Below are 15,012 nucleotides of genomic sequence, written 5' to 3'. Positions count from 1 at the left end.
TTCCAATGTCTTTATTTCAGGATCTGATTAATGATCTTAAATCTGAGTTGAGTGGAGACCTTGAGGAGCTGATTCTTGCCTTGTTCAAACCTACAACTTTCTATGATGCTTATTCTCTTCATAAAGCTATGTCTGTACGTCTGTATATTATATTTATATTGATTATGGTAGTTAATATTTAGTCTCCCTGTTTTAATCCTTAATGTTGTGAACTGGTCAGACTTTAATTTTTCCAGTTTGAAAATTCACAAATATCCAGATAAAAGGTTTAGCAGTGAGGGTACATTGTTTTGGTGTTACTTATGTTTGAGATTTATCAAGTTTTGATTTGGTGGATTTATTTGACCATCAATGTTTTCAATGTAAAATATTTATGTTTTTGGCAGAAATAAAAATATGTTTTTAAATTCAAATGGAAGTATTCTTAAAAAATAGTGTCCTACCAAGAAAACTTTATTAAAAGTATTGATAGGAAGTAAAAATCCACATATACTTGTATTGTGTCGTCATTTTAGTGTATTTTAGTATTTTGGTTCAGGGTAAGTTCATCTTTTAGCCATGGGGCTAGTTACATGTGCAAGCAATGAAATATGGTCGACTCAACCCATGCATGATTATAAAAGTTTCCTTGCTGACAAGTTTTCAATGAGAAATATTTTGACAGCATTTATAGCAGTGAATTATCTAATATATCTTGTGTAATTAATTTCAATAATTCACTTGTGAAATTAATTCTGTAATATCAATCTCAGATTTGAAATATCTATTCAACAACAAAAAAATTAAATTTTTTTGTAAAGTTATTGAGAAAATCTCTATGTTAAAAATAACATTCAATTTATTATCAAAAATGACCTAAATGCAGTTACTAGTGCCAAAAGAAAGTGTAAAGTAGCAATCCAGACAAGAATTACGCAAAATGGTTGGAAAACCTACATATTTTTATTTTTGATATTTTTAAATGTTATAGTAAACAGAAATTAACATGTGGCTTTCCATATTACTCATGTTCTTAGGAGATAAAAATTATATAGAATGTACAGTAGAAATCAAAATTGAGGGGGATAACTCTGTAAATGACACTAAAATACAATAGAAGCTGTTGGATTTTCAATGTGAATTATCTCCATAGAGCAGACATATTGGAATGAATAATTATACATTTTATCATATAGAACTATAAAACAACTTAATAGCAAAAATATAAATATGTAGCCTTTTTTGGGTTGTATCATATATTACAGAATTTGCATGATTCTACAAAGACTGCTATTTAAATCATGGTCTTCTTCAGCACTCGTAGTCATGATTTATTCATTTTAAATGTATATATTTATACGTATTAGGGGGTAGGAACAAAGGAGTCTGTTTTGATTGAGATTCTTCTGACCAGAACAAATACAGAGATTAAAGAAATTGTAGCTTGCTACCAGAAAAGTAAGTTTATTTACTGAGCAGAACTTCACTTATAATTATCATGACTTACCATTTAGCAGCAACGACAAAAAATGCTTTGTACTATTATACTATAAATTTTTTTTTTAAATGTGACTGCTGTGCAATAACTATACCTCACATTATTTATGTTTTACTTAAGGTGGTAGACCTAGGGTAAGGGACATAACTCTTGAAATCAGTGATATGTTTGTATCATATTCTATTTCACCAAAGCCTTTCAAACTTTCCTTTGAAGCAGAATGAAATCAGTCCAAGTTACTTTGATGCTTACATGAAATTGATGTAAAATGCAGAATACAAATGTTCCAATGATTTTTAAGAGTTGTGTCCCTTACACAAGGTCTACCTCCTTAAAGGGTGATTTCTCCTAATAATGTAGATATTAACACTGCATTTTGAAAAAAAACTAACAAAACTGCAATAACTCTTTGTAAATGAAAGAAAAAAATTCTGTGTTAAATTAAAAATGCCAATGCACAAAATTATCTGCATCTAACAACTGAACAACATATACAGTTTTTATATGGTTTTAGGCTTTGCCTATTAGGGACACAGCCATTTGTAATCAAATTACATTTAACTTTTTTGATAACGCACTGTTCTGTTGTCTCACTGATGTCTCACCCAACAGGAATATGTGAGACTTAAAACAACACATGATGTTCGTCTTTGTTAAAAGTTCAAACAATCTGAACTGCATATCTCACTTTCAAAAAATGTGACTTCTGACAGACAGATTTTGAGCACTTCATGTTTTGACAGTGGCTGTACACATGTAGGATGTTGATGACCTTTCATCCTTAGTAGTAGCATACTAATTATGATTTAATTTTAGATTACAGTAGAAGCTTAGAGAAGGATATTATGGATGAAACCAGTGGTCATTTCAAAAGACTTCTCGTCTCTGCCTGTCAGGTGAAACATTAAAAATGACTGTCCTAAAAATAAATCAACCACCACCATTCAAGTTAGGATCAATATACAACATGAAATTGCAAGAGTTGTTATGCTTATAGTGCATACCCCATATAGAAAGTGGTTCATACAAAATCACATACAATGTATGCCCCCTCTGTTTAAAGCTACAAACCAAATTTGAAATCAATCCATCCATTTGAAACCAAGATTTTTGTGATGAAAGTTTTCTCTTTTATTCCATATAATGAAAAAATGTCTAAGTCTTATGAAACAAAAGTTGATATTGAAGAGCACTCAAAATTGTTTATACCATCTACATTGTGTGCCCTGTATATATATAAGGGCATACACACTAATTTGAAATTATTCTATTTTATGGGAGTCCAGATAATTGCAATAAAATTTGGATGGATGGATGAGGTAATTCCAACATACCATCCACATGCTAAATCAGTCTTGTTTATAGTCCATCCTGTTCTAGTAATATCCTTGTTAATTTAACCTCTTCAGTTCAAAGGTCATCTGTCTTGATTAGTCACTTATTCGTTGACCTAAAAATATATATTTGACTATGAATAAGGGAAGCAACATAAGTCCTGTATATAATTATTATTTTTGGACTATTCACAAGATCAATAAAATATGTATTAACAAAGTCAAATTATATTGACCAAGGAGTAAGTCTGAGGTCAATATAATTTTTTGGGTCCATATCGAATATACATGTAACGTGACTATGTGGAAGTCTCTAATTGATATACATGTATTGCAAATGAACAGGTGTAGTTTTGTAAAATTTCTTTTTGTCTGCAGTGCTTTTGCTGTGATTCGTGGATGATTTTGGACTGAAATGAAAGAGTTTAATTCTTGATCTATATTTATAAATTATTGATTTTTCAGGAAGTCAATATGTTATATGGACCTGTTCAGATTATATTGACCGAGGAAGAAGTCTGAGGTCAATATAATCTTTACAGGTCTATATATATATATGATTTATTGACTGAAAGTCATGAATTTATATATTACATATGTATATAATGTTTTTTCTTTTTGTCTGCTTCTGTCGTGATTGGCTGAGAGTATTAACAGAACGTAACGATTTATATCTGGATCTACATTTTGAAGTATAGCATCAATATACATATAAATAGGAACACAGCATCAATATATTTTTAAAAAAGTAACAAGGCTTCATGTACTTCCAATATCCTTTGCATCACATGATCATAATATCCAATGAACAAAGAAGATTGTTATGCCATATGAAATATATGGAATTATAGGATCAACATGTTTAAAAACAGAAACATAGCATCCAATCACATGAAAATAGAAACACGCAATTATTTCTTAGAAATCACCAGGTTGTAAGGACCAATGAATAACACAGTGCTACACCGTAATTAACTTAGGTGCTTTCTCCATATAAACAGGGTAACCGTACAGAGCTGACCCCAGACCAGTTACAGAAGGCAGCCACACAGGGAGTTGAGTCTGTTATTGATAGAAACCTAGCCAGACAGGATGCTCAGAATCTTTATCAGGCTGGAGTAAAGAAACTTGGAACTGATGAGTCTGCATTCCTAGCAGTAATGGCGGTCAGACATTATTATCAACTTAGAGCAACTTTTGAAGAATACCAAAAGGTACTTGTTAAAATGTGTTACATTTGTAGTAAAATGAGCTTAGGATATATCTAGGACTGGGAATTTAGGATATGTCTAGGACTGGAAGCTTAGGACATATATAGGAGTGGGAGTTTAGGACATATCTAGGACTTGGAGCTTAGGGTATACCTAGGACTGGGAGTTCAGGATATATATAGGACTAGGAGATAAGGATACATCTCGGACTGGGAGCTTAGGATATATCTAAGACTGTGAGTTTACGATATATCTAGGACTTGGAGTTTAGGATATATCTAGGACTGGGAGTTTAGGATATATCTAGGACCGGGTGCTTAAAGGGGGATCCAAAGGGAGTCTGTCTTCCCCCATTTTCTAAAAAAAATTGGTTGTATAGAGAGTCACTTGAAATCACTGAAGTGGGCCCCCCTTCTAGAATTTCTGGATCCACTGCTCTAGTTTGTCAATTTCCGGATCGTCTGCTCTAGTTTGACAATTTCTGGATCCACTGCTCTAGTTGGACAATATGTTTCTCTATTATAAGTAAAAAATTTGAAAATTGGTTGCACTCCCAGGGTTTCTAGAAGATTTCTTAGACATGCCATATATTCTGTTTCACCCCTGGACACATTAGATATAGTAATAAGGCGCCAGTTTAAATGCACCTTGCCAAATATTCAATATATATACGACACATGTGAAAAAATATGCAATATAAAAAAATCATCCATAGTACTTAAAATAACTTAAAATACTTAATAATTAATGTAAAAAATCTCTTTCTTATGCCCCCGCGACAAACAGCCAGGGAGCATATTAATTTACACCTGTCCATCCATCCGTCCGTCCAGATTAAAGATGATCATGGCTTGTCCGGCTATCTCCTCAGACAGTTTTTGAACAACATCTAAAATATTTTACAGGATATTTCTACACATGATGAAGGTGTACAAGGTCAAAGGATTTTGATTTTTGTGAAATAGTACAGAAATTGGTGATAATTACACTTAGTCATTCTTCTCAGAAATATATGGATCATGGCTTGTCTGGCTATATCCTCGTGCAGTTTTTGAACTACATCTAAAATATTTTACAGGCTATTTCTACACATGATGAATGTGTGCAGGGTCAAAGGATTTTTATTGTTTTATGAAATATTACGGAAATTAGTGATAGTTAGGCAGTCATTTTCATCAGAAATAGGGCTATATGGCTTGTCCGGCTGTCTTCTCCTGTAGTTTTTGAACTACATCTAAAATATTTTTTTGCAGGATGTTTCTACACATAATGATGGTTTGCAAGGTCATAGGATCTTGATTTTCATGGAATATTACAAAACTGGGTGATAGTTGGACTTTTTGTAATTTATGTCAGAAATATACCCCAAGCAACAAAGTTAGGGTTTGTAATTGGGGGTATTAACATTTTTTATGCGTCAGTCAGTCCGTCCATCAGTCCTCTTTTTCTCATCGCAACTAGACTGACACTACCAAACAGAATTTCACGACACTATATGGCCAGAATGGCCAGAATACAATATGTAAATGTGCATATTTATATAGGAAATTCTGATTCCCAAATAGATCCCCAAATTTTTTCGAGTTACAGTACTGATACAGTTTGTCATTGCAATGCAAGTCATTGGAAGGATTGAGCTGAACCAATAGACCATGAGTATTACAAGTCTTGGAAGGATTTCTGAATCTGCAAACCATGTCTTCATACAAAAATAAACATGTTCTTAATTTGGCAAATCTAGCGAGCGGGGGCATCATTAGTGTCGTACATTTGATTTACTAAAAAAAATCACTACTAACAAATGATGCGGGGGCTCCTGTGACAAACAGAGCTTCTAGTTTATCTGTAGATTTAAAATTGATAAAATGACAGATATGAATTTTCGTCAATTTCAGCTTGCTGGTAAGGATATTTTATCTGCTGTAAGAGGAGAAATGTCTGGTGATCTGGAAGATGGTTTTAAAGCCTTGGGTAAGTCAAAACTATTAATGAATTTATCACTTTTGCATTAAGAAGATGAACATATGGTTGTTAATGAGTTGGCAGTTCTAAAAGGGTCAGAATAATTCATTTTCAACCTCTTTTGGAGTTTAAAATTGGTTTGGTTAAGACTCAGGTTAAAAACAAATTCAAAACTGATAAAAAAATAGACACTTTAAAAATTGTTTGGTTTAGACAAGTTTTTGGATATTTAGTGTCTGGTTTAGACAAGTTTTTGGATATTTAGTGTCTGGTTTAGACAAGTTTTTGGATATTTAGTGTCTGGTTTAGACAGGTTTTACTGTTCATGTTTTAGAAGTGCAGAAATCTTGGAGGTTGGAATTTTCTTTCAGCATACAACTGAGCCAAGACATTTATTTTTAATATTTTGTCTTGCAAGGCTTTTTTTTTAATGCAAGGGTCCAAAGGTAGTACTTTCATTTTTGGGTTTTGCATATGGGCATGTCATAAAGGGTTTAACTAGTAGTGTAATGAATTTATCATAAAGTTCAGTCAATGGTGTTGTGAAAAAACTATGTCAATGTTAAATTCAAAATCATACCATATCTGTGATAAATTATACACAACACTTGGTGAAATAATTACTTGAAATAGGTTACCCAGTGGACAAGTTAAAGTTTACAACTTGATCTTAAATTGAACTTTACTGGCATTTGTAATATTGTGTAAGAGGTGTTTTAAATGAAATATTTGCTAATTTCCTGCAAGATATATAAAATATTTCTTTTTATATTTGACAGTCAGGAGTGCAAAGAATAGGCCCCAATACTTTGCAGAGAGATTACACAAGGCTATGGCTGGCTTTGGTACCAAGGATTCAACACTAATCAGGGTGGTTGTGTCCAGATCAGAGGTAAGAATCATGTATGGGGTTATTTTCATCTTGAGCAGATTTACATCAGTGTGGGTTTAACTGTAGCTAGCTTATACCTAAAAGCTGTATTTGACATAAAAATTCTTCCCAACCCTTCAGGAATCAACGTAACTATATACTCATATGTTGATCAATTAATAATATAATCATATGATAATTAATATATAAAGTGTGATAGTCATATGATTCTCATATGCGACCTATGATTCTCATATGTAACTATTGGCTTACTTACATATGATTAACGTGTAATATCATATATTGCACTTTAAATAATTCTCATACATGGCACTTCTGGCTGTGTAATTCACAAAAAAAACTTTGTCTGAGCCAACATTCTCTTGTTTTGGAAAAGGGATGAAGGAAACTCTAGTCCCCTGCTAAGATTAAAAACTAAAGATTAAAAATATTTATAGACTAAGAGAGGGGCAATTCTATATGATTCTCATGTGTGGCACATTTGCCTGTGTAACCTCTGGATCAGTGGCATAAGGCTTTCCACCAATTCATTTTATTCTTTTTTCTCTTCTAACAGATTGACTTACAGGACATAAAGGATGAATATAGAAACATGTACCAGAAATCTCTCCATGATGCTGTAGCTTCTGAGACCAGTGGTGATTACAAAAAACTGTTGCTTGGAATTGTGGGATTCTAAGGATGAATATTTATTGCTAATATTCAGTAATGACTTAGCAATGAATCTAAATCCAACAGTGCATTAGTCTAGTTCTTTGTTGATTAATAAATTAATTAATTGATTTATATTTTAATGTTTATGTATCTAATGTAAGGTAATCATGTAATGAACAAAGTTAACTCAAAATGAATCTATACTGCATTCTGCTTATGCTGGTGCTTACTTCTTGCTTAGGGCTGTTTTTTGTTATGCAGGCACATTCTATAAGTCAGCTTATTTTTTCAATACAGTAAATCCGATTAAATCCAAAGCTGAATAATCTTGATACCATTCTAAGTTCCTTTAAACTAGTTTGAATACTTTCTGGCCCCAGCGCCACAAAAACTTGAAAAAATTACTAAAATCTGAGAAAATTTTTAACCGTTTGTGACAACATTAATTTCCAACACTTTGAAGTTAAGAATACTCAGACTTAAGTATTTTTAAAAACTTTTGTGGCTCTAGGGCCTGAAACAGTTTAAAACCAATCAAATTGTTTCATTGTACTGTTTTTTTTGTTTTTACATTTTAATACATTCAGAAAATGTCAGATAAATTCATTCAACCTTATAGGAATTTCACTGTATATGTTTTACTTTGAGAACTTTACTTTATCTACCATAAGGCCAAATAAAATTAATTAGTAGATCCTCAACCACTCTTGCCACTAAAAATTGAATATTAAAAAAAAGTTGGGGCAGGAATTTCTCAAATTAAGATTTTTTTGCATCAGTTTCCAGTATTAAGATACTTTGACACACAAATTCTTCATTTATTGATGACTAAAAAGCTTTTTCTTCTCTGAAACTGATGTAGCTATGGATTTAGAACATATCTATACTTTAAATAGATAAAATTATGCTAGTATACATCTGGTAAAAATAAAAAATACAATATCTCACCCATCCCATATTTTTTTAAGGGTTGGATGAGAATCTAAAATTTAAGTTTACTTGGCTTAATTTTGATGTTATTAGTGGCCATAATTTGGCAAGAATTAATTGGGATTAAGGAAGGTAGTATATTTTCTGTTATCTGGAAAAAGGTGCCTGTAAAAAAATGTGTGTTTAGTGTAAAATGGCTTATAAATCTTGTTCTCAATTAATTTTTTTGCAATTTTTTACTGTTTAAAGCATTCAAAACCGAGAACTGATTTGTTTTTAATTTGTTATTTCTGGTTATATTAATACTTATATCCATAATTATAAGATTTTTCTATTTCTGTTATTACAAAACTTATGATAAAAAGTTAATAGTCCTATTGTATGAATTGCAGGGCCTGACCCAGGCAATTTAAAAAGCAGGGGGTGCCAGTGAAGGTTCCTCAAAAAAGGGGGTGCTAGGACTTTAATTGCCAGTTTTTGTCAATTTCTCCTACGAATATGACAAAGGGTGCCAACCCCCTGCATCCCCTCTGGATCTGCCACTGAATTCACTTAATCATATACAGAAACTTACAAGCTGTATTTTGATTCATTCTGTTATTAAGAATACTATAATTGATTTTTATAAGGGTATATTATTATTCAATATGCTAAGGAATACTGACTATACTCCAAGTCACCTCAGATTGTTTGCCTTTTTTTGCATTTATTTTGTAATTACTCGACGGTTCCTTTCAAAAACTTGCCATGTTATTCATGTCGTTCTGTACTACGATTCCCTTACAATTATTTTTCGTCTTACCTCCGAGATTGAAAAAATTCAAAATTTATTTTTCCTACGAGAATTTTGCACTGAATGTATTGTTTATCTGCCATCTTGTTTCTATGGATACTTTGAAATGTTCCCTATTATCTCACAATTGAAGAGCTGAAATACCATATAGAACTTGAGACTACTTGAACAGCAAGAAATCATTAAACATTACCTGGTTTCTTAAAAAATCTCAACTTGATATTTTCTTCAAATTCTTCCTCTACTCAAATTTCAACCACTTGAAATTGAAGATTTGAGGAAATTCTAAGAGAATTTTTTATGAAACCCAGGCCTGATGTGTAAGTACAGATCTATTTAAGAATCATGCAAAATTTAAAAAAAATAGAAGGTGAAAAATTTTGTCAAAATTTCAACCAACCTACTTTCTGGAAATACAAAGAAGACTTCTATCTAATATTGAGACAGTAATGGAATCTGTTTGAGAGTTTTTATCTTATGTTGTGAAAGTAGACAGAATTGTTTTAATTTTTTTTTAAATTAAGATTTCCACTCATTTTCTCTTCCACATAAGATCACCGTATCAAACCATTTTCCCAACCACCTTTACTTATGTAGATTCTCAAAGCACAAACAGGACATGCAAGACACATTAACACTATTAAGAAATTTGAAAATTATAAAAACTTATCACCCACTGTGCACTCCACGATTCTTAGTAGCTTTGAAACGTAGCTCTAACTTTTTGTTTGTATTTTTTAAATGTCTAGATCACAAAATAAAAAAAAAACGATCAAGAGCTACAATTTCACAGCTAGATTCTTCGATATAAACCTGTATCTAAGTACCGTTTTCACACCATACAAACAATACTGACATAACTGGAGCCAAGAAGACCACCCCCCCCCCCTTTCACCATTTTACATGCTTGAAAAGTTTGGTTGATAATATGGGAAAAATTGAAAATCACTGGAATGCCCAACCAGCCCCTGCCCCTTAGAATTTCTGGTATTCCTGGAATCTCCACTGGGTGTTGGTATATAATTTTGGGGCATTTTGTTATATTTTTATTATTGAGTTATTATTATTATTATTATTATATATTAATTAATGTTACTAGAATATAGATTGTATAAGTAACTTTTGTGAATTCTGTCTTTTTTTATACAAGCAGTTGTTTTTTTACTATAAAAGACCGGTTTTTAGAAAAAAAATTAAATTCAGTCTCATTTATGAACTTTTTTGGAAAGTTTACGATCACATGGAAACTAAAGTGCAAATTATTTAAGATGCTCCTCCTACATGTATATGGTATTCACTGCCAAGTATTTTTGACCTTTATACAAGGGTGTACGTTATTCCACAGAAACATGTATTTTGATACACGATTCTTTGATTTTATTTTTTAATCAATATTCTGGATTAAATTTTGTGTAAAGTTAAACATGAAAATGCCTTTCCCAATAAATGTTATTCCAGAGGTGAATACAAGAAAAACAGTCTCCAGGGGTTGGAAGTCCCTCTTCTTGTTGGAATAGTTTGTTAATTTCATCCAAAATTTTGTAGTAATGTGCAAATAATGGCTTGGACCCACTTTTCAAAATCCTTGGATTCACCCCTGAATTCTGCTGTGGATCCTGTTTTAACTAACATATATACACACTGCATTCCAAATTCTTGTGTAATCTGTCATAACTTTTTTATTTCAAAATCTACATTGTTAAGAAATTGGGGAAATATTGAAATGAAGTATTTTTCCGTCCATTGCCGAGTAGAAATTTTTTTCTCTTAAATTTGGAATAATTTTATTTTTTTCAAAATAACCCCCATTTCCAGTATAAAAATGGATGGCCTTACCTAAATCCAGCTCCTCCTAACCTAGTAAATTGACTGATTGAACTTTATAGGCAGATTGCGAAAGTAAATAATTTAGTCTAAACATAGGAGGATCAAGTGTGCAGACCAGTGGTTGTAAAACCCCTTTTGTTTTAAAATTTAAATTTCAAAAATTTCGGGACAAAATTGACTAATACTAGCCAGGACCACATTCATAAAATTCCTTGGTCAGCATCTGCTAAGGGTTTTACAGCTTGCAAACAATGGAGTAGGTGAAATTGGTAGCTCACTCACAGTTCTATTTTGGTTCATGATTTGAATTTGTGTCACCAATTCATGATTAACTGGTTCATGTCTGGAGGAGTAGTGATGGATCTAGGGGAAGGTTCCCAGAGTCACACCCCACCTTCACCACTTTCATATTGGAAAATGTAAATTATAGGCAGTATTTTGGCAAACATGAGCTAATAAAAGCCTGGAACCACCCCTTTCCTTACTCTAAGGATCTGCCCCTGCTCACCTTGTCCTGAGGTGTGTTAGAATATTTAGTTTCCGCTTTTGTTTCATTTTAGTAATACAATTGTTATTTATATCTATGCATTATACCTTCTCTTTAAAAGTAAATATAAAAAAAAATCATTTATTGCTTACTCACAGCCTGTTAAGTAAACATAAGGTTTTTTGGTGAGTACTGTATAGAATTACCTGTGACAATTCTGTGTTGGCCACAAAGCCAAATGCTATATGACCTATATGAATGTGGCTAATTAAATTTTGAGGATGGCCTATTCAAATATATTGGACATTAGCCTCGACATTTGTCTTTACCTTTATTTCATGACAGTATGGCTAATGCACACATTTTCTACTTCTACTAACAAAGAGTCAATGATGCTCTGTCCATCACTACAATATTATCGAATACATCGTGTACTGTGAAAGTACTTTAATTCGTGGATACCAATTTTTGAAGATTAGGGAAGAAACACAAGTTCATGGATTCTTGAATTCATGATTTTGAAGTTTTCGGTATACAAATCAATGGAAATCTCCTTTTTGATGGGAACCAAATTTCATGGATTGGCCTTCCCACGAAAACCACGAAAATTTGATACAACGCAATAGTACTACTTTCATAGTAGCTTTATTGTTCCAATTAAGAACCTGAGAAAGGTATGATTACAAAACATAACACATAATTAAAATTTACAGTGAAACCTGCCAAAACCGAATCTAGGTTTACTCAGGTTTAAAATACAATTAAACTATATTACAGGGACTTATTTTTAAGAATGAGGCAAAATGGGAAAAATCAGAAACATGCATGTCAAAACCCCACCGATCTGATGATATGATTTCACTCAAGAATGCTTTCTTTTTTTTAAAAAAAACAAAACATTATTTGATCTCTGCATCTCTGGATTTGCTCAGAAATTTTTCAACACAATGTTAGAAAAAAAGGAGGATTTTGACAGTTATCTGCCCTTGAAATATTCATTTACAGTGCATTCAATGAAATTATAACTCAATTTATGATATGGAAAATTTTGTCTTTTTCCTCTGATTCTGATGTAGCAAATATTTATAAATATATAATTTATATATTCAAAATGATGGGTTTCCCATACCATGTTTCACCCACTGCCTGATTCTTACAAAGACAAAACATTTTAAAGTGTTTTGTTTAGACAGGTGTTTATTCAGGGTTTGGTTCACACAGGTTCACCAAACATTCAAATGCACATTCCACATAAACAGTAAAGTCATTTTCATAATAAAAGAAAGTTAATAGATTAACAAGACTGTATAGATATTGAAGACAACAGAGTAGTGACTTTGTAGGCATACATACATTCATGTACATGAACAAGCGGTTGTAAAGTAAATGGCACTAATTGACCGTTAAAGACTGACTGATTGATTGTTGGGGTTTAACGCCCGAGCTGCAATATTTCTGCTATATTCAGGCGATGAACATGAAATGGATGATAAAATGAACATGAAATGATAATGATGATAATGAAATGAAAAAAAAAAGATGGCATAGTAGGTGTTAATAGGGTCGACACATTTTGATTGCCACTAGAAAAAAGGGGATGGGCAGGGTCGGGTATTTTAGCCTCCTGTGGCGGAGCGCAAAGGTTCCTACTCCTATCGAATACCACAGCAGGGTTCTTTAACGTGCGAGGAAGGTGGCATCTTTCCCAACACGGCGCATCACTATGGTTTGCGTCCAGGTTTTCATATTATAGCCTGACAACCCCAGCATGTAACACACCGGTCGTACCCCATTCCACCACCTGGGGCACACAACCCATTTGCATTGTGGGCAGAGCGCCTAGCCCCGGCTAGGATTCTGAGCCTTATTTAGTCGCCTATTACGACAAGCTTAGCGCTGCTGCGGGCCTATTCTCTTGACACCCCGACCTGCACGGGCGACCGTTCAATAAGACATAATTGGATGTGATATAGTGATAATAGTATTAGATAGTTTGATGAAATTAAAATTGTTGAAAAAAAAATTAAACAACGAAAATGTATAATCTATCCCAAAATATCCTTGCCTAGCTTCTCTCGGCATTTTAACTCTATGCACGCCTCCCTGGATCCGCCCATGAATTTGAAATGATATAGTATTGCAGGAGTTTAGGCGACTAAGGGAAAAACCTCAAGGAATGGTACTCTGTACAATTAAACAGATATTATGATGTAATATGAATTATGTATTGTGCCTGAGCTAACACTTACAAATATCATTACTTCAATATTTATTAATCCGTCTGTCTACAGCTTGATGCATCCTCGCAGTTAGTGATTACTGGGATTTGCAGACGACATATATCTGTCTGAAATACAGAAGGCTTATATAACCACTTTGCACTACATTACATTTATCTGATTAAATGAGATGATTGTGGTGGGTCGATATTTTATTAAAGAACTAAAGGCAATTTACCTAGTGTCTGATCCAGTTATTTCTAAAATGCACTTTAAGGTGAAGTGCTGGTAACAGTTCGCTCGACCTTACATTTAAAGTTGTGTGAAAAACATTATATTTGTAAAAACCAATGATATTTATTTGTCTGTAAAACCTGTATTGCATTAAACAGATGGAACTTGTCAAGTGCTTATTCAGTAGTTGGATTATTTTTTTTGCGGGGTGGGGGTGGGGATGGGGTGTTGGTGCTCCCTTAATTGGGAAGCGTTTTTGCATGAAATGTTAATTTTTCCACAAATTCTATCTCCGAATTTTACTGCCTTGTCTCGTGTGGCATTTACTTGGCCCACCTCTACAATTGGGTACTTCTGTTACTATTTTACTATTTTATTATTCAGAGGATGGGGGTGATTTTTCCTGCACCGTACTTTTCATTGGATTATAAATTGTTTGTAAGATTTTTTACCGATAATACTCACAAAAATGCCATATAAAAACAAAACATGCACAGAAGGATTTTTAGGATTTATATATACATTTTTAAAAGCAGACCAACATGAACAAAAAACCACAACCTGCGCGAATTTAAAAAGCAGTTTAGTTCAACTCAACTGATCAAACATTTATTTACACTTAAATGCGAAGTTGAGTCATGTATGATGAGGTAAAAAATTAAATACTTAATTACACTGTTCACAGTAGTCAAATGAAATGATATGTACGCGGAATTTACTACGTCTCAGGGGGTCACTTTAATATTACTCTGATAGGGTGCCGCTGTGGATCTGTAACCCAACCCTATTCACATATTTTGCGTTTGAACAATAATGTAGACCTTTTCATATACTTTGTTAGAAATAAAACCTAATACCATATCATAAATAAACATATATACAGTTATGTTTGTTTTCCACACCGATTTGCATATATTGGCAAGCTGGTATCTTTCCTAGCAGCACGTCCTTATATATAGAAAGTAGCCCCACCCCACCCCCGATAACTACGT

General features: G+C 32.9%; 1 protein-coding gene across 2 annotated transcripts in view; it reads left to right on the top strand.

The window, feature by feature from the left end:
- The window catches only part of LOC148620445 (annexin-B12-like), a 29,379-nt gene extending 19,773 nt beyond the window's left edge, over window positions 1-9,606 (top strand). For both annotated transcript variants that reach the window (XM_088581339.1, XM_088581340.1), the window contains exons 10-16: window positions 21-134; window positions 1,347-1,437; window positions 2,294-2,373; window positions 3,813-4,025; window positions 5,918-5,993; window positions 6,764-6,876; window positions 7,433-9,606. In XM_088581339.1, the coding sequence (XP_088437465.1) occupies window positions 21-134; window positions 1,347-1,437; window positions 2,294-2,373; window positions 3,813-4,025; window positions 5,918-5,993; window positions 6,764-6,876; window positions 7,433-7,555 (810 nt within the window). In that variant the 3' untranslated portion in view covers window positions 7,556-9,606. The remainder of the gene's footprint in view (window positions 1-20; window positions 135-1,346; window positions 1,438-2,293; window positions 2,374-3,812; window positions 4,026-5,917; window positions 5,994-6,763; window positions 6,877-7,432) is intronic.
- The last annotated feature ends 5,406 nt before the right edge of the window (window positions 9,607-15,012 follow it).

Source organism: Perna viridis, chromosome 4, assembly GCF_037379345.1.
Source record: "Perna viridis isolate PV_CMFRI_1.1 ecotype Kerala chromosome 4, ASM3737934v1, whole genome shotgun sequence".
Classification (NCBI taxonomy): Eukaryota; Metazoa; Mollusca; class Bivalvia; order Mytilida; family Mytilidae; genus Perna; species Perna viridis.
This window is presented reverse-complemented; position numbering and strand designations above follow the sequence as displayed.